The sequence below is a fragment of the Ictalurus punctatus genome, chromosome 26 (assembly GCF_001660625.3).
Source record: "Ictalurus punctatus breed USDA103 chromosome 26, Coco_2.0, whole genome shotgun sequence".
Taxonomy (NCBI): Eukaryota; Metazoa; Chordata; class Actinopteri; order Siluriformes; family Ictaluridae; genus Ictalurus; species Ictalurus punctatus.
The window spans coordinates 9,689,622-9,708,957 of record NC_030441.2 but is presented as its reverse complement, the minus strand read 5'-3'; the positions used below and the strand labels follow the sequence as shown (position 1 = coordinate 9,708,957).

Here is a 19,336-nt window from a genome sequence, read left to right as displayed (position 1 = left end):
AACTCCTTTAATCCTCTTCTAGAGCCAAAACAAATTAGACAAAGGGGAAAATAATCAGTGACAGTGGTTGAAACTTCATATGTCTACAGGGATAGCGTTTCCCACTGTAGGTTGTTTTGACATATAAAGCATTTCCAACATCAACAGTTATTCGAACATATTGGCTTTGGAAACAGTCTGGAAATAAAAGGTTATGGACATAAATGGTCTTTCTTAAAGCTATGCTCTGATATGAGGAGATACAATTTGAACGCTTTTTTGTATAATTAAAGACTATTAAGAAAAAATACTAAAAACCACGTACTGTGAAATGAAGCACCAAGAGTAAAGACGCATATGTCAGTATTGTATTTGCCTGTCCATAGAACACACAAACTCACTCACGCATACATGTATATTGTATATACATATAATCATATAAGGAATCTCAAACTCTGGCTTTTTTGCATATGAATACTGTTGGGTCTGAATGCATCCACTCAGTATGGGACAGCATCTCAGCTTTCAGAGTCTAGCAAAAAGGAGGGGGACACAAAGAGAACTTTACAAGAGGAACTCCCTCAAAGACATTCCTCTAGTCCCTTTCATCAGAGACACAGGAAGAGAGAGTGAAGCTTTGTGAGAAATTCTTTGTGAGAGGATATTTTTTCCTTGAATTTTTTATTTTTTTTTTAAATATCTAATATTTAAGAAAGAGCATTTTTAGGTTCCCTTTACAGAATACTGGGTTTAGGAGTACTTGCCATCATCCAAATCTGCTGTATTAAAAAAGGGTTACTAAGACACCATCCCCCTATGCTATTAATGTCTTCATTTGCGCATACTTTCAGTTCTATATAAGCAAAGACGCTTAAATAATATTTTATCAATGTGGAAGTGGCCTCTACTTGACCCAGGCTAAATTATGGTGCTAGAGAGGCAGGATGAATATAGGGACCAGGCTCTGGGACCATAAACTAAAGCAGGCAGTTATTGATCGCGACATTTCCCTGTCGTTCAATGAGGTCTTGGTGGATGCACAAACAGGAATTCACAAACAGGATAGACCTCTCCGGTGGCCAGCTCTTTAATATGACAGCATGGGGAGATGTCTAAGAACACAGGTCAAAGACCGCCATGCCTGATGTCTCCAGTGACACCCCCTACAAATTGATTGCTCACACCTTGGAGAGCCTTCTCTCACCATATTAACTTCAAATTTAGCTCTAGGTGCACTGACATACACCTTCAGCATGCTTTCGCTCTCTCTGTCTCCTTAAATAATTCAGCATGAAGAAAGATCTAAGAATAGAATGTAAAAAATGTCAGTATGTTATACTACGCCTGTTTAAAAAAACACACACACAAATGGAATAAGTCATTTGTGTAATAACTTAAATGACAGGTATGTTTATTAGAACAAAATCTGTTGGCATCTTGCATCATATATAGCATAAATTAAATTAGAGAACATTTTTATCAATAGTCAATGTAAATGTTGAAATAAAATCAGAAGAAAATCGGCTTAATTGCACACAGGAGCAATTGTACGTTGGAAATATCATATAAATAACAAAAGTCCATAAAACAAGCTTAAATTGTATTCTGACAGTCCGTTTTATAAAAATGAAGAGATAATAGTACCTGTTTTATAGTTAATTTCTTATTAATATCTGAAACAAATAATATGAAGCATTCCCATTCACTCCTAAAAGAATTTTATGAAGGATGTGCCTATGGGAATAAAATGTGCTACAAGGATAAGGAATAAATTTCATTTTTAAAAATTACTAATCGCTCCTGATGTTTTGATAAAAATGCAAACATTGTATTTATTGCTCTTTTAAAAGATCGTCATAAAAAAATCATTCATCTGACATATTTTTGCATTATGACTCAATACTTCTTCATACTGCATAACTGCTTTTACATTTGCATACTAATTAGGGGAAGACTACAGAATCACTTATCGAGATGTATTAATGGTAACAAATGGAATATTTAATGCAATAAAAACTAGAACATGGTTGAGTGCTTAAGAGATATTAAAAAGGGGGCATTAAATTAATAAAACATCAACAAATATTAAGCCTTGAATAGCAGCAAAATGGCTTTGTCCACTTCTTATCTGACAGTAAAATAAAAAAGCAAAAGCCTGTAGAAAAAAAAAAAAACCCATGTGCATTAGTGAAATGAACACAACTCTCAAAGCATCAAGGTCATTACAGAAGTCCATTTAAAGAGACTGGCTTTAGAGCAGTTCTCCAGTTAGTGTGAATAGGTTGGTTTAAAAATAAAACAACCAACAACTGGTTTTTAGACTACTTGGTTTAGAAAAAAAGAAAGAAAGAAAAGAAAACAATGAAAACGTGTACTGCACCGCTAAAAATGAGGCAACTAGTTGCTAGTAGCAAGGCAGAGCAGTCGAGTTTTGTTGGATTTCAAACCAAAGGAAAGCTACGACAAGTCTCAGCCTCATCCGTAATTTTAACTTTTTTAATCTCCTCGTAAGTTCATAACCATGAGATCAGGTTAAATTAACACATATAGTACAGATGGTACATGTTCTGACCTACGGTATTCACCCCCGTGAACTATTCCACATTTAGTAGTGTTACAACATGGAACTGAAATGGACTTAACTGTGATTATGTGTCATGATTCTACACAAATTAACCCTTAATATTTAATATTTAATATTTAATATTAATATTTCGGTCTTTAAAGAAGAATTTAAATAAAGATTTGGGGAGAAAATGGTTCAGGCCTTCACCGCTGAAATGAAAACAGGAGTGAGTGATTGGATTTGTAACTTTTTTTTCCAAAAAAAAATAATGTAAAAGAACAAGCAGACTGCTGCACCTTATCTCCTGTGTCTAATCCAAGTCAACTGCGTACTAAGTACAACCGTTTTGACTGCTCATACTGCAATAACAACTTAACAGTCATAATAAACATTCAAAAAACGAATAGCTTTTGGCATGGTGTTGACATTATAATCACTGAATCAAACAAGAAGAAACAGTCTGCTACACCCAGCACTTTTATATTTATACGTTAAGCATTCCCAAGGGAAAATTGTTGGCTTTTCGTCCATTCTGATCTTTGGGAATCAGGGTTCAGAGTCAGCTCTTGTACAACCCCCTGAAGCATGTGAGTTAAGGGCCTTGCTTAAAGGCCCACTCAGCTTTAACCACTGAGGGGTTCATTCCCAGCCAAAATCCTGGCCTGTCATCTGATAAAACTTCAGATTGAAGGGTCTGTAAAAGTCCCTGAGCTTGTACAACACATCAGACGGTATGTGAGGATGAGCTCTGCCTTTTGATTTGCCAAGACACCTTGGCCTGCTGCTCCCCTCGGGCTTCTTTAAACATGGGAAGCCTTTAGTCTGGTTGAAGTAGAAGTGCTTGCTGGTGACTAGCCTCTTCAAGCCCAGAAAATCCTGCACTCGCTCCATCTCGCTTGCTGGGTCCGTTACAAGTCTCTCCCCACTCACAAACAGTAAGCGTGAGAGAGGAAAGTACCGGAGCCAGTTCTCCAGGTGCTTGGAGTAGATTCCAATGCGCACGGCACTCCATGATGTGTCAATCAGGCCCTTGCTGGAGTTTTTGAAGACCAGGTTCTGGAAGGAGGGAAGCCCTGGGTTTTTGGAGAGAGTCTGTGTGTAGTCGGAGACAGCCCGAGTGACCGGGTCCCGCACCACAACGATCAGTTTAGTGTTGCGGTTCATGTGGAAGATACGTTGAGGGGCTTCTCGTGTCACAAAGTAGCTGGGGGTCTTCTCCATTGTGATCTGTCCCTCCAGAGTACGGGGCATTAGATTTCTACAACATTAAAATTCAGAACAGAATCTGTTAGCTCTGTCTCAAACCAGAGAAGTGGCGATAGCATACAAGCTGACATGAGAAATATAATACTGCTATACAATATTTAATACAAAAGAATGACCAAAAATCTATTATTTCCTGTATCAAACATTCAGACTGGAATCTTCATTGTTTAACACCCTGATTCCCATCCTGAAAATTAATTAAGGCTTTAGAGGTCATGTGTATGTTTGTTTTTTAGTTTAAAAATTGTAAATAAAAACAAAATAATAGGCAAAAGAGATATTCAAAAAATCTTTTGTCTTTACAGCAATAAATATTTCAAAAAGCTCTCGTATTTCTCCTTTGTTTGTTTTGCATTGTTTTTGATTCATTTTGGGGATAAAATTAATGAACAATCTTGAATGACCTGGATGTGTTTCAACAACTACTGGGTAGATTAAATATTTTCTGTTATTTTCCAATTTAAGAATATTTGAATCACATCAAATTTATTTCTGCATATGTTGAATCTACTTTTAACATATCCATCCATCCATCCATCCATCTTCTACCGCCTACTCCTTTTCAAGGTCACAGGGAACCTGGAGCCTATCCCAGGGAGCATCGGGCACAAGGCAGGGTACACCCTGGATAGGGTGCCAATCCATCACAGGGCACAATCACATACACACTACTTTTAACATATCTTTCATGAAAAAAAATGAAAAAAAGAATATGGTTTTAGAGTACACATCTTAACCAGCGCCTGTAGAATTACCAATTTCTGAGCTCACCCTTTTTTCATATTTGGATTCATAAATGTCTGATTTCTATGCGAAACAAGTAGAAACCATTAAAAATGAGTCAATATTCTATTCTTTAATAGAAAATGAATTAATGTCCTGTTTTACTGTCTGCCAAGAAAAACACAAATTAAATCAAAAGCTGATTTCCTGTTTTCCCATTTTAATTTCGGAACAAAAAACAAATGAAATAATGTACACAGACATTAAGACTTTAGTGTTTATTGTTGCTATAAACTAATATACAAAATTATATACATGATTTTCACCGATAATGCTTTATAGAAGTGATATTATTTTATTTGTCTAAACTACTGTACACTTGACCACACATTTAACAAGTCAGCTTTGAGAATAATTACAACAGTCAAACTTTTGCAGTATGTTTTGCATTTAAAAAATATTAAATTCCCTCCTTATAATAAATATCTTACAATAATCTTTCTCATTAAGACCACCCATAGTTATTCTTTTAATAACGCAAAGCCTTGAAATGACAGAAACATGGATATTTCCTTCATTAAAATGCCAGTCTAGTGATATGAAAGTCAGCGAGAATGAGCAGCTACAAATGAAATGTCTGGTTGGTTTCAAGAGCAAACCTCAAAACCTCAAGAATCTCTTAGCAGTAATTTCCTGTGGGATTTCCTACAAAGGACTACTAAATAATCTTTCCAAGTTCCCATCTGCACTAATTCGAGACCAGTTGTTCTTTGTGTCTTATGACAATCCTGGCTGTCATCAGAGGTCTGGAAACTGTTCTCAGTGCAGCACAAAAACTTCTACTCAGAGCCACTAAGCTCTCTGAGTGCTACTAAGACCATGGACCTCCTACACTGATAATATCACCAAACTAATATCGCCACATCCATTGCCCTCTTTTTCCCTCTTTTCCACAATCAAGATTTTTCAAAAATGTCTCAAAGTGAATCCTAAGCAATGTATGGCTACTATCCACCATAGAACTTTGGAATATTACTTTTAGACCGTATCTGCAGTGTTGATGCTATTTATGCAAAGAAATGTTTTGTTCCAATGTCACGTGCACAACCATGTCTCATTATTTCCATTGTGAGCATATGTAGCAGATTAGCTTCTGGTTTGTCTGGGCAGGCACTCTGGTTGTGGTAAGCAGTCTCCTCTTTCTTTTCTTCTTCTCTTTCCAACTCTGTGATTAACCAGCGTGTCATTTGTACAAGGTTCATATAGAATATTTCGGTGCGAATCTCCATTTAGCTTCATTGCATGAAAAGTTAGCGTAGGTATCACAGAGCATAGATCAGTACACAGATATCACAGTGACAGACCATGTGATCTTTTCATGGACAAGATAAAGACTAACGTTAAGCATCAGCTTAGCAGGAACATACAGTACATCATAGTCTATGGACCATTATATCTACATGAAATCTGTTTCTGTTTACTGCTTCAAATATCTGTATCTGAATGTGGACATGGTCTAAATAGGAAGAGGTTTATTCATCTAAATGTGAATCCCAATACTATGCTCTCAAACAAACACTAGACAAAACCTTAGGCTGATGGAAAATGCAGGAAAATCTACAGTATATTTTATATAACAACATGGCACAAATAATAATTCGCAGAACCTAACTTTATTCAACTTCTAAACTTCTACAGCTTCTCAAACGCAACTCGGGTTCATAACTCTCCCAACCAGATTCCCTGTGGACCTTTCTATCTAATATAACTGAGGAAGCTAGCTAACTATCTTTCAGAATACAATGGCCATGTCTCGATCAGCTCCCTAGGTTGTGAATCAGTATACTCGTGTACCCGAGTTTGGGCACTAGTAAGGACACTGGCTCACTACACATTGGGACTCTGATGTGTCACTGATTTGGAAACACAGTTACATACTCTCACTGTAAAATGTCACCAAAAATCGAAAATGTACAAATATTTCAGTTTTATATGTTAACTTGATCACACACATTTCTGTCATGGTACGTCAAGCAGGATTGTAGGCTAGCTAGTGGATTAATGATTTTAAAATCATTGAACACTTAAAATCGTTAGACTCAAACAGACCATATATAGAATGTTAAATAAAGTTAAAAATCGCTAACATAAGTAAACATTTGAGAGCTACGACAATAACAAGCTGCTTACATTTGTAGATGAAGTTGGCTGAGAGTTCGTCCACCATTTGTTTTGAGCTGAGAGGCTTCAGAAAACTGTGATGTCATTTCCAGTAAGGGAACACAGTGAGCATCGATGCGCACTGGTTTTTGTGGTGCATTGTGAGATTTTTTTAGGGAGCGAATGTTCCAGTGAGCTGGACGGATTCTGCGATTGAGACAGCCCTTACTCCTTGATCAGTGACCTGACTACTGAACTAGGGAGCTGATTGAGACACACCCAATGCTATCTTCCACAATCCAGAGGCCTGTTGCACAAAGCAGGTTTTGCTGGCTATCCAGGTGAGTTTGCGTTTACTTACACTACATGGCTTCCCTGCTCCGGAGCTCCATTGACCATCTACATGAAAGATATGGATTTTCAGCAGATGGTTTAATTTATCTCTGCCAGCTTCTTGAGCCGCACCTTAAAAATCTGACCCGCCAAAGCCACGCCCTTACTGTACCAAAAACAGAATGTATTGCTTTGCAGTTCTTTGCAAGTGTTACATATTTGCATGTGGTGGCATTATTCCTGTCCTAATATATTTTCACGAACTGATATTTATTTTTATTAATATTTAATTAAAACAATATATTTATGTTAAATGAAATTGCATGAAATATGTTGGGGTTATAAGTTTTCAATCCGTTTATTCTCATTGTGAACCTATAAAAGTAAACTTACACATTTACACAATCAGTAACGTTCCGCTAGCAATTTTTCCGAGCTTTGGCATCCACAATGGTGTTGCTTTTTAGGGTTAGATTAGGTTTAAATTCCTCAAATTTCCACATCATAATTTCTTGCTCTTCTACTGGAAGTATACACACCTGCTTTTTTCCATATTGAACTCTTTTTCCTGTTTGCTGCGAACATCTGGCTTTTATGTGCATGCGCATGCTGAGTAAACATTGATTCAGTGTTAAAACCTGGGTTGATTGAGAAAGTAACCAGTGTCCTAAAACCTGTTAACCCGGATCGGATTTTTTTGGTTTTGTCAACTCAAAACTTACTTTGCAACTCTGAGTTTGTTCAACTCGCTTCCTGCAACAGGCCTCTGGGATCTCAGTTGACAACAAGCTCAACAATTCACATTTTGTAAACAATATCCAACTAATGATATTTGATCTGATTTTCTGAAGATCACACACAAAATTTGCAAATGTTCTAATGGAATAACATGAGCATGGAGGCAAGCAGAAAGTTTAGTTTCTCTCAGAATTAATGGCTTCATGTTTTTGTTCTCTGCCCAGTTTCTCGAGTGCTAGCACTGTTTGGCTGTGTGTGCATACACATGTCTAAGTGTGTGTTTAATTCAGTGTAATCAAGCTAATGGAAGCCATAGTGGTGCTTGCCTTGTCCGCTGACATCATGTTTACTTTGGGGAGAGCTAGCATGTAATCAGCGAATAGTTCAGACACTCTGCCAGCTCTGGAAAAAGGCCCATGCACTCACCCGTCCCACCTCTTCATCTTCAAAGCTAAAAAGATAAAAAACCTCTGCCAGCCTGGTCCACCTTCGCTAAATAACCTTTTATTCTACACTAATTTCATTAGTCCTCTTACATAAGAAGCATAGCTGTTGTTTATCAAGAAGCATCTCCAGCTGCTGGAGTGATAAGATGGCTAGCAACTGTGCTGTTTGTTTTGATCACACCTAGTGTAGCATTAGTGGTTTGTATGTGGGTCAATAATGCTAGCCTCAGGGCAAAGCTGCACAGATGTGTGTACCAGCATGACGCCTGGCTGTCAGATAGCGTTCTGTTTGATACCCAGTAGCCAAGTATGTGGCCTTGCAAAATGCATGTACATTTAATGAGTGGCAGATTAGGCTAGAGTGGACAGTAGTCGGACTAAAAAGTCTAGACTCAACACTGGCACAATTGTCTTTCTTCGAGAGCCCAGCAATGTTTTCAGGGTGCCCTATTCCCATCTTTCTTGAAGGTGATGGTAACAAATCCCAGGTTAGGGTTTGTATGCAGGACAGTTATTTCGCTCTTCAAAGGAAACATTTGGTTAAGATCAAGTAACAGCAATGTTTTAAATGTTTTAAATGAATACTGCGACTGGAGATTTGACAGAAAGCAGAATAAGATGCTCCTTGGTTCCTCTTTGGGTTAACTACAATTTGTTTTTTATTTGAAATTTTTATTTGACTTATATGATAAAGCGTGGATTATTCACCAGGAAGCCACGGTGGCTTAGTGATTAGCACGTTTGCCTCGCCCCTCCAGGGATCGGGGGTCGAATCCTGTCTCTGCCCTGTGTGTGCAGAGTTCACATGTTCTCCCCATGCTTCAGGGGTTTCATCAGGGTACTCCAGTTTCCTCCCCCAGTCCAAAGACATGCACTGTAGGCTGATTGGCATAATGTGTGAATGGGTGTGCACGCACGTTTGGGATAGTGCCCTGTGATAAGTTGGCACTCTATCAAGGGTGTCCAATGCTCTGTCCTCTGAGTTCCCTGGAATAGGCTCCAGGCTTCCCACAACCCTGTGTAGGTACAGCAGTACAGAAAGTGGATGGATTATTTACCGACTGATTGCCTACCTGCTCCATTACCCCAACACTCAAAGACCAAAGACATGTATTATGTCCTTAAGTAATACACTTTTCCCATGCATTTTCATATATTTCCATAATTTTGGGGATAGCAGTTGCCCACAAAGATAATAAAGCATGGTACATATCCACAAAGCACTACATTTAACATAGTCTGTCCATCCATTCTACCCATAATGCCGATTACAACTGATCCTCACCATCTGCAAATCCCAGTTCAAGTTAATTTTTGCTGGAAAGCCCAGAAGAGTCTTTAGATTCTTTAAACAGGAGCTTCCCAGATCTCGTGCCACTGACACTGTGTGAAAAATGGCATCTGCCAAAACTAGCCTCGTTATTTTATGTTTTCTTTTTTTTATTCGTCAAAGGAACTGATCCAGACGACACACCCCTGAGTGTCTGATGCTCCCCCAGAGGTTCATGTGCCACATCTGGAAGTAATGGGCTTCAGACAGGAACCGGCTGGGAAGAACGGAAGGTGGTAGAGGAAAAGTAGCTTGAGATATAGTGACTGAAGTTTGGAGTAGGATTTTGAGTTTATTAACTACCAATGCAAATTTTTACGGATCTAATTAAGAGAAATTCTTAAGAGACCATTTTTCACATCTTCATTAGTGATTACTTTTTCTAAGTAATACATGATGGGAATAGCTGTATTGAGCTGTCTCACCACCCCAGTTGATTCTTTTCTGGCAACAGCATAGCTCAAAGTGTTATACCTCTTATCCCACAGCAATGTGCCAATTATTACAATTTTGTAATGTTATTGAAGGTGACTGCTACAAAACACTTGAAATTGAACCACATCAACAATTAGACGTTTTTCTTTGTTAAATAAAAGCACTTTTATAAAAATCTTTTTTTATTAGCCTTAGATTTTGTTGAGTGCCACCTTGAAGAGTAACATAGAGTATATCATTATTATAAACTCATGATGAGGGGCATGGTTGCTTAGAGTTTAGCACATTTCCCTCGCATGTCCAGGGTAGGGGGTTCGAATCCCGTCCCTGTGTGCACAAAGCTTGCATGTTCTTCCCAGATTTGGATTTTCAATGTGTCCGTAGTGTGTGAATGTGTCCTGCTACCTTGTGCCCCAAGTTCCCTGGGATAGGCTCCAGGCTCTCTGTGATCCTATGTACAGGAAGGATGGATGGATAAACCCATCAATAATGTTACAGCCAGAACTACTGTCAACACTGCAGTTATAGAAAATGAATCCACACTTTATGATTAGAGAATTCAACGAATACCAATAATTAATATCAAGCCTCTGTAGACTTTTATTATCTTAGTCCTATAAGGTTCTATCTAACCAAGTCAAAACCTTATAATACTAAGGTCAAGAACTTACATGAAGCGAAACAACACCGCTATCTTTGGGACACTACTCACTAAGATGGGTTCCCACCATCAGAACCCTCTCCGTTATCCACACTCTCCTTCATTATCTGCTGAGAAACCACCCAAAAGCCTTTAAAGCAGCTCGTGTAAACATGGTATCAGCCTAAGTGCACTGTAAATGTACTCTGGAGGACACAGGCTTGTCATTATGGAGGCAAATGGAAGCTTCTAGAGACTGGGAGATGCAATTAAGAGTCAGCTGGAAATGCAACAAGCAATAGCCATAAAAATAAAAATAAAAAACGAAACAAACATGTATGAGGAGGATGGCTTTTTTTGTTAGCATATTTAATTGTGAGCACGCATGGTTTAAAAGGCCAAAGAATTAATAATCTGGGTTGGATCAATTTTAGGAAGCAGATTAAAGGGATTATAAGGCTGCAGTATGAACATGACATTAGCACTTAAATACAAGCCTTAGGGTCTGTGTCATCAGTTCATGGAAGACACTTCCTCAGCACTAATGACAGTGTCGTGGGTGTGTGTGCACTTTACACTCCAGTAAATGGAAGCAGGGAGTTTGAAAAGGCATACTTAGAAGAAATATATGAAGGGTGTAGAGGACTAAAATATACTAAGATTGACATCACTGCATAACACAAGGATAAATTATAAACAATATACTAAATGGAAGTGGGATTGTGTGCATTCTGCTAGTGTGTGTGTGTGTGTGTGTGTGTGTGTGTGTGTGTGTGTGTGTGTGTGTGTGTGTGTGTCTTACTAATTACCTCCTGTCTTTTCTATCTTATGAGAAAATCAGTAGCTACCAGCTGCAGAGATACTCTTCTCTGAACTCGAGTGTGTGTGTGGTGGTGGAACAGTGGTTATCACTCAATTTTCATTTCTGATCGCAGACCCAGATAACTTCACAAGACAGAGGAAAACCCGGAGTTAGGCTGGAAAAACTCACCACTTCCTCCTCCCCATGTCAACGTTGTGACATCTCACCATCTGATAACAATCACTGCTACTATGTTATCCTGTTCACAGTCTTGTTTTGTAATACCCAGCAAGGCTTTGATCAAAAGGAGATAATCAGGAAGTTAACATCCGTATATGAGTAATTCCTACAGGCTAATTAGACGGCCCGAGGAAGTATGTTCTGTCACTCCTTCCTCATTTTCATTTCCTCTTCTTGCCCGAAGCTCTAAATTAGGTTATTTTCAACAAACATTTGACATCTGATGTATTTTTGGTTGAACGGATGTGAAGAACATACAGTGGGGAAAATAATATAAAGAATCACAACATTGAAGTACATAAATAAAGTTATGTGTAATAAAGTGGAATGACACAGGAAAAAAGTATTGAACACACTAAGAAAAAGCAGTTCTCCAAGGCAAGGTAAGACAAGGCACCAGCTGAAATCTGTAAGTAATTATATCTGCTCTGTGCAAATTAATATCAGCTCGGTTATTAAATTGATGGTCTATAAAAAGGCTTTACATTACTAAGGTGTCACACAAGAAACATCTCATGATGGGTAAAAGCAAAGAGCTCTCCCAAGACCTTCACAACCTTATTGTTGCAAAGCATACTGATGGAATCAGATACAGATGTATTTCAAAACTTCTGAATCCTCCAGTAAGCAGCATTGGGGCCATTATCTGCACGTGGAAGCAACATCACTCCGTCATCAACCGGCCAGGCACAGGAGCTCCTCACAAGATTTCTGACCAGGGATTCAGAAGAATACTCAGAAGAGTAGTCCAAGAACCTTGGACCACTCAGAAAGAGCTCCAGAAACACTTGGAGGCAGCAGGTGCCATCGTCACAAAGAAAACAATGGGCAATGCAGTCCACTGCTCACGCTCACTCTGCAAGACACCATTACTAAATTAAAGGCATGTCGAAGCTCGTTTACAGTTTGCTACAACTCATTTGGACAAGCTTATGAAATATTGGGAGAGTGTAGTCTGGTCTGACGAGAGCAAAATGTAAGTTTTTGGCTGTCATATTACACACCATGTTTGCACATCACCCTAAAAACACTACACCAACAGTGAAGTTTGGAGGTGGAAGCATCATGGTGTGGGGCTGTTTTTCATCGTATGGTACTAGCAGATTTCATATAATTGAAGGAAAAATGAATGGAGCCTTTTACCGGGAGATTCTTGAAGAAGAATCTGCTGCCATCCACCAGGAAGATGACGATGAGACGTGGGTGGACCTTCCAGCAGGACAACGATCCAAAGCATACAGTAAAGGAAACTCTCAATTGGTTTCAGAGAAAAAAAATCAAGGTGTTAGAACGGCCCAGTCAGTCACATGACTTGAATCCAATTGAACAAGATTTAAAGACAATATGTTTAGAAGAATGGGCCAAAATCACACCTGAATACTGCAGACGATTAATTTCTTCATACAGGAAGCATCTTGAAGCCGTCTTTACAAACAAAGACTTCTCCACTGAGTATTAAATACATTTCACTTAGCGTGCTCGATATTTTTTTTCCTGTGTCATTCCTCTTTATTACACATAACTTCATTTATGGACTTTAATGTTGTGAATTTATATTTCCGGATTTCTTGAGTTAATACTGATGCCTGGTGAAAATTTCATGTGAATAGCCATAGTGGAAATATATTTACTGAAAAAAAATGTTGACACGTCCAATATTTATTTCCCCCACTGTATGTGAAATGTATAAAACAAACATGTGACAGCATTACAGACAGAATTCATCTGCAATTCTCCTATTTATAAGCCTCTCTGCCAGTATAAACGAGTGAACGTACACTACACAGAATTCCTGAAATTCCTAACTGACCATGAGATGCCTTAATGAAATAGTAGTACTGGACTGAAGGAAACCGCTTCTTTGGACATGGTTAAACAGCCCACCCTAAGAGAGTTTGCGTCCTTGGAAAACATCAGCCAGAAACACGTCTGTGTCCAGTTCTTTTGAAAAAGTGTGTGTGTGTGTGTGAGTGTGTGTGTGTGTGTGTGTGTGTGTGTGTGTGTGTGTGTGTGTGTGTGTGCGTGCGCGTGCGTGTGTGTGTGTGTGTGTGTGTGTGTGTGTGTGTGTGTATATACATTGTATGTGAAAAATAAATATAGGGGAAAGGCATATGGGTAAAAAAAAGTGCAAAAACAGAGAGAGTGAGAGAGAGACAGACAGAGATTGTGAGCGAGACAGACAGACAGAGAGAGTGAGAGAGAGACAGATGAATTCACAACCAAATTCATAATAAGTCGCACATCTGTTGGAAAAAACAAGTCTGATGTAGCTTAAAGGAAAAACCCACACTGAATGAATCCTTATAATTAATACGTAATATTCAATGTCATCCGTTTTATTTTGTCATCTGGGAAACATGTAAATATCTCATGTAGCTTCTGAACACTACTAAATGAATAAAATAAGATCTTTAAACAAAATAATAACAATTTACACAAAACATCCTGTTCAAAGGTTTATATTCCCCTGGCCCTTACTGTATCGTTCTTCCTTCTTGTGCATCAGTGAATGTTTGCACCTTTTGCAATAGGTGTGAGATGAAATAGTTGTGAGATGCAGAAGATGCTGGAAAAGTAAAGAATGTGCAGGACCTGGAGGATTTTTCTGAAGAACAGTGGGCAGTTTAACTGCTCAGGACAAACAAGGGACTCATGAACAACTCTCACAAAATATAAAAACAGTCGTTGATCATCCAGGTAACGACATGTAGTATTAAGAATCAAATTACATACAGATACCATAATCTACTGAACAGTATGGTTAATACACCATGAATGTTTCATAGCGTTTCATCCCAGACTTTTTCTTGCGTGTCCCTTTGAGCAACACCAAACTGCCAACATACCGAAATATAAGTTATTCATTAAAGTAAAGCAGGGATGAAATTCTTGTATTCTCAACACCAGCTAGACGTCTAATGTTTATTTATGAATAAGCTTCAAGCCACACACTGAAGTATCCAGATATGGAGTATAGCTCATTCTTCATGAGGGAATTTTGCCCTTGACAGTAAATCTTCCAAATAAACCCGTGACCACATCGTAAATTTAATTACAAGCACAAAGCCAGCCAAGCACTTCTCTCCCAGACCTACAATACAGTACAGTTCACACAGGTGCGTTCCACAGAGAAAGGGTCCTTCTCTATGTCCTTTTCCTCTTTACCCATGCATTCAAACAATGGTACAATGAAAGAAATGAAGAAAAGTGTGTGTGGGCTTGGCACATCACATTAAACTTGTCAATGGCTATTATCTATGCTCCAGTTACAGTTAGCAATTACAGATGACCGCCTACAATTTTAGCCTGGGCTGGGCAATGTTTCTGATACATATATTTGAAATATGCACTTCAAGTACAAATATATCATGGTCATAGAAGAAAATGCTTTTGTATTACAGAAATACGGAAAATAATGTGATTCCGGTGTGGGGTTTTGAGTCAGGCCAGAGCTGGTTTATGTCTAGAAATTGCCTGCAGCACCAAAAAGAGCTTGTGAACAGTGCAGTAGGTTCTAGAAACAGTCAGGGAGGAAATGCAGAGGTATCATGACGTTAGCAAACCTGCTGCGTGTTGCAAAAACTATAACATTAAAAGTAATTGTAAAAATTTTTTTTAAAATTTTAATTAACAAATAATTGGTAATATCTGATGATCCTATAATTATAATATGATTCTATAATTGCTAAGTCAGGATGCCATTTTTGACCTTCATGGACTCGAGATACAAAGTAGGAAAAAAACATGGACACTTCAGCAACAAACTAGCCAGCTAACTCTGATGAGTGAAGTATATAATATTATATATATATATATATATTATTATATAGTATATAGTATTTATACTTCCCGTTGCCTCAGCAGAGGAAAAACTATCATTAAGGATAGTTCTCACCCTGGCTTTGATCTGTTCAATCTGTTGCCCTCAGGGAGACGTTACAGGTGCATCAAAACAAGGACTAGTAGATTTAAGAATAGTTTCTTCCCAAAAGCTATTACCATGATAAACAAACACATGTACTGAGTCCACAGCATATGTATATATTGTCTCAAACTGTGCATTTCATAGTACATCCGCCATCCACCCTAATATCTATCTATCGTGCATATATCTTGCATATATTGTATATCTTGTTTATTTATTTTGTTTATTTATCTTATTTATTTATCTGTGTATTATCTGTTTATTCTTCTTGTGTATTGAATGTATATGTTTGCACGGAACAAAAAGGAGTGGCTCTTAATTTCATTGTACATATGTATAGTGACAATAAAAGGCATTCATTCATTCATTCATTCATAACAGCGAACTGTATAGTCAGTGTTATAGATTTACCAAGCAAACATGTCTGTGTGTTGATTGCCCTAAAGCAAATATGCGTGTATACAGTACAGTATAATTAATTTAAAGGTAAGAAGCGCTATTTTTGCTTAGTGTTGATGCTGTGCATAGCCATGTTAATTATTAGTAATGTTCAACCACTTCCATTTATTAGTCCTTATAGGATTTCACAGTTTCTTTGTGATTGTTGCGGGCAAAAATGCCTGATTTTGCAGCAGCGGTTTTTGAAAACGTTTTGTTATGCTTTTTTGCAATTGCAATTTCAATTGCAAACTACTTTGCAGTTTGCAATTGCAATCTTTCACCGTGATGTTTGTTGGTAAATGAGAGCTTTTAGCTGTACTCATGTTCGACACACGTGAATTCCGTTGTGATGATGTCACTTAGTGTGTTGTGATGACGTCACATGCCTTGTCTTAGCCCAAACTGGCAGAAAATCTGTGGTAATTTTGAAAAATTGCAAGTTGCTCCAAATATTACGGAGTTTCCTTGAATTTGAGTTAATTTATGCGATCGTAAAATTGTTGAAATCCTGGAGGGACTGATTAACACAGTTCCAAACATGTCTTAACACAACGTAGTGCCTGTAAAAATCTCAACTTTTCATCTCCAACTGAAAACATGGAGCAAAATGAAGTTTACTGTATTGTAAGATGCAAAACTGCTAGTATGAGGTGAAAAGCAGTCTTAATGATAGATCCAGATAGATCTGAGTAACATAGCTAGTTGTGTGTGGCACTAGCTAGCATTGCTGAGAAGCTGAAAAAGCTGTTCCTGAAGATTGACTGAACGAATAAATGATTAAAAATGAATTCTTAAGCTTTTCTTATCCTTATACAATACCTGAATATTTGCTATAATATTCAGCAGAATATTCAAAAAACAAAAATAATCTGCCCGGGTAGCTATGATTATCTCTTTACAACAGACAGAGGGAAAATATAACATCACTTTAACATCTGTGCAACAGTAACAGGTTAGAAAGAAACAGAATAATGGATTGAACCTTCCTAATTTACTGGTTACTGTTTTCTGAAGGATAGTTAGTCTTAGCTATCATCCAGTAGAATTCTAAAATTAGCTTTAACAACGTAAGTGACATCATATCCCTGCTGAAACCCTCATAGATTTTGTAATGTTTTTAATTGTTAAAATGGGAATTATATGGGTCTTTACTGGTAATTTGTTGATTTCTATTGGTGGCATGTTATGCCTAGTAGATACCATTAAGGACCAGTAATAATGGTAAGGGTTTTAATGGTTAGCTGATGGTTTGTAATGGTATTTGTAGTGTAAACCATTAGAATTTCTGTGATTGTTTCTGTTGTTGTTTTTTCAGCAGCGCTTTAAGTGCAGTATTCTGTAGTTTATTTTGGCACCATTTTGGTTCTTTTGTATTAAATATCAAAGTACTTACCTACTAGAGTTTCCCTAGGGTATAATACCCTACTACAGTTGTCAATACTGTTGCCATTAATGGTTAGCTTACATGTTAGTTTTCTATCACAGGTCCCAGTAGACTAATCACTGAAAAAGAACTCTGTTCAATGCAGCTGAGTTCAGTGAACTGGCCACACAGGTTTCTTTAGCATTAGACCACCTGCGTCCAGATAACGCTGACCCCACTTTGACCTTATTCATGCTCGGACACTTGAGCTAATGTATTGCGTTTCTCCATTCGGGCGGGTTTGTTGAGGGCGTGCGTTATATTTTGACTGTACTCTTCTAAACAGTCTTAATCAACTTAGCATTCATGTTCCAAATTGATGTACACTTACAATACAGATAACACCTGAAGCCCCAAGACTACACCACATGTTTACTTTTTTTCAAAAACTGACTTTGGGTCTCAATGTAAAACTACCCTTTGTGATGACAGCATACAACAGTTTTAATATGCTTTTGCGTATACTGCTTAATTATAATAATCATAATAACCCAACACTAATTTAACAATGACTGATTGTACCAGCGCTCAATGAAATTTGCTTGGCTGGTATATGAGTGTAATGGAGTCTCAAGGTTAGTATTGATAAATCATCTATCTCTGAACTCTGATAGCAAGACAGGACAAATCAGCGTCCATAAACATGATCGGTCAATGATGAATTTTACGTTAGTGACCAGGATATCTTGCTCGCAATCAATAGTCTGGTATATTAGTGGAATCTACAAGGACATACTCGAAAATATGAACATTGTACAAATCCAGTAGAAACATTCTGGATGGAAGAATATTTACATAGACTGAGTAAACTGCTCATGAGTCATTTTGGCCACCATAATGATATATTTGAAGTTTATTATTTTGTGCGAACCAACTTAAACTAAACCACTGTTAGAGTCTGATGCATGCTAATGGCTTTTCAGCAATCCATTTCATCAGCAGATTCATACATCACTGTTGACTTTACATCAGTTTATGTCGATACTTCACCCTGAATCGACATGCTATTCTTTCTAGTGCTTACCCATGAAGAATATTCCGCTCATGCTTGTATCAGCACTTACGACATTTCAGTCACCTTGTTTATTGTAATACGATGAAGCATCATTTGGTGTGAAGGGTAGATAACTAATGACGTGTCAAAACATTGATTCCTTTGACTCTAGGTTTGACTCTAGGTTTTTCTCCCCACTAAAAATCTATATTCATCAATCGGCGTTGAATCATGTCACCCATAACAACTAATCTACAATCATGATGAGAAAATAGAAATTTAATATTGGGAGTACCATGTAAATGTACCATGTACCAATTTGTAAATAGCTGCAATCCCGAATTGGTGAAAACAGTTTATAAACACTGCTTATGAACAGCCATGCCGTAAAATGGAAGGTGGGAATAAATATTGTCTGGGGCAAGGAAATCAGTGCATTGACCTGTCATTGGGTTCAATACGTGTGTGTGTGTGTGTGCGTGTGTGTGTGTGTGTGTGTGAATGTGTATAATGAACTTATTTTAAAGCAAGACGTAACAGGTAGAACATGTAGAAAACGACAAAAGAAAAAAGGCAACGACGATTATTAAATTAGTTAAACATATCTTCTCTTGTTTGAGTAATATTTGTTTCATGTTTTTGTCCATTACTGACCTCTGCATTAAGCCAAACTTTGACTTTCCAAAAATCACATCGTCATATATCCCTAAAAACATGATATACAATATACGGTATATAAAGCTAGCTGTCTTTATGATATACATGTCTATTTCCATTATAAACATATTGGAGATAGTGTCCTGGTTTGGGATTGCATGGCTGCTTCAGGAACATGCTCACTAATCTTTAACTGATGATGTAAGTCCTGATGGTAGCAGCAGAATGAATTCGAAAG

The 19,336-nt window shown here is 37.7% G+C and overlaps 1 protein-coding gene across 1 annotated transcript in view; it reads right to left on the bottom strand.

Annotated features, from left to right (window-relative positions):
* Positions 1 to 1,367: 1,367 nt before the first annotated feature.
* si:dkey-121b10.7 (heparan sulfate glucosamine 3-O-sulfotransferase 3A1) overlaps positions 1,368 to 19,336 on the bottom strand; it is a 26,469-nt gene continuing 8,500 nt past the window's right edge. Inside the window, exon 2 of the mRNA XM_017456886.3 lies at positions 1,368 to 3,803. Within this exon, the coding sequence (XP_017312375.1) occupies positions 3,185 to 3,803 (619 nt within the window). The 3' untranslated portion in view covers positions 1,368 to 3,184. The remainder of the gene's footprint in view (positions 3,804 to 19,336) is intronic.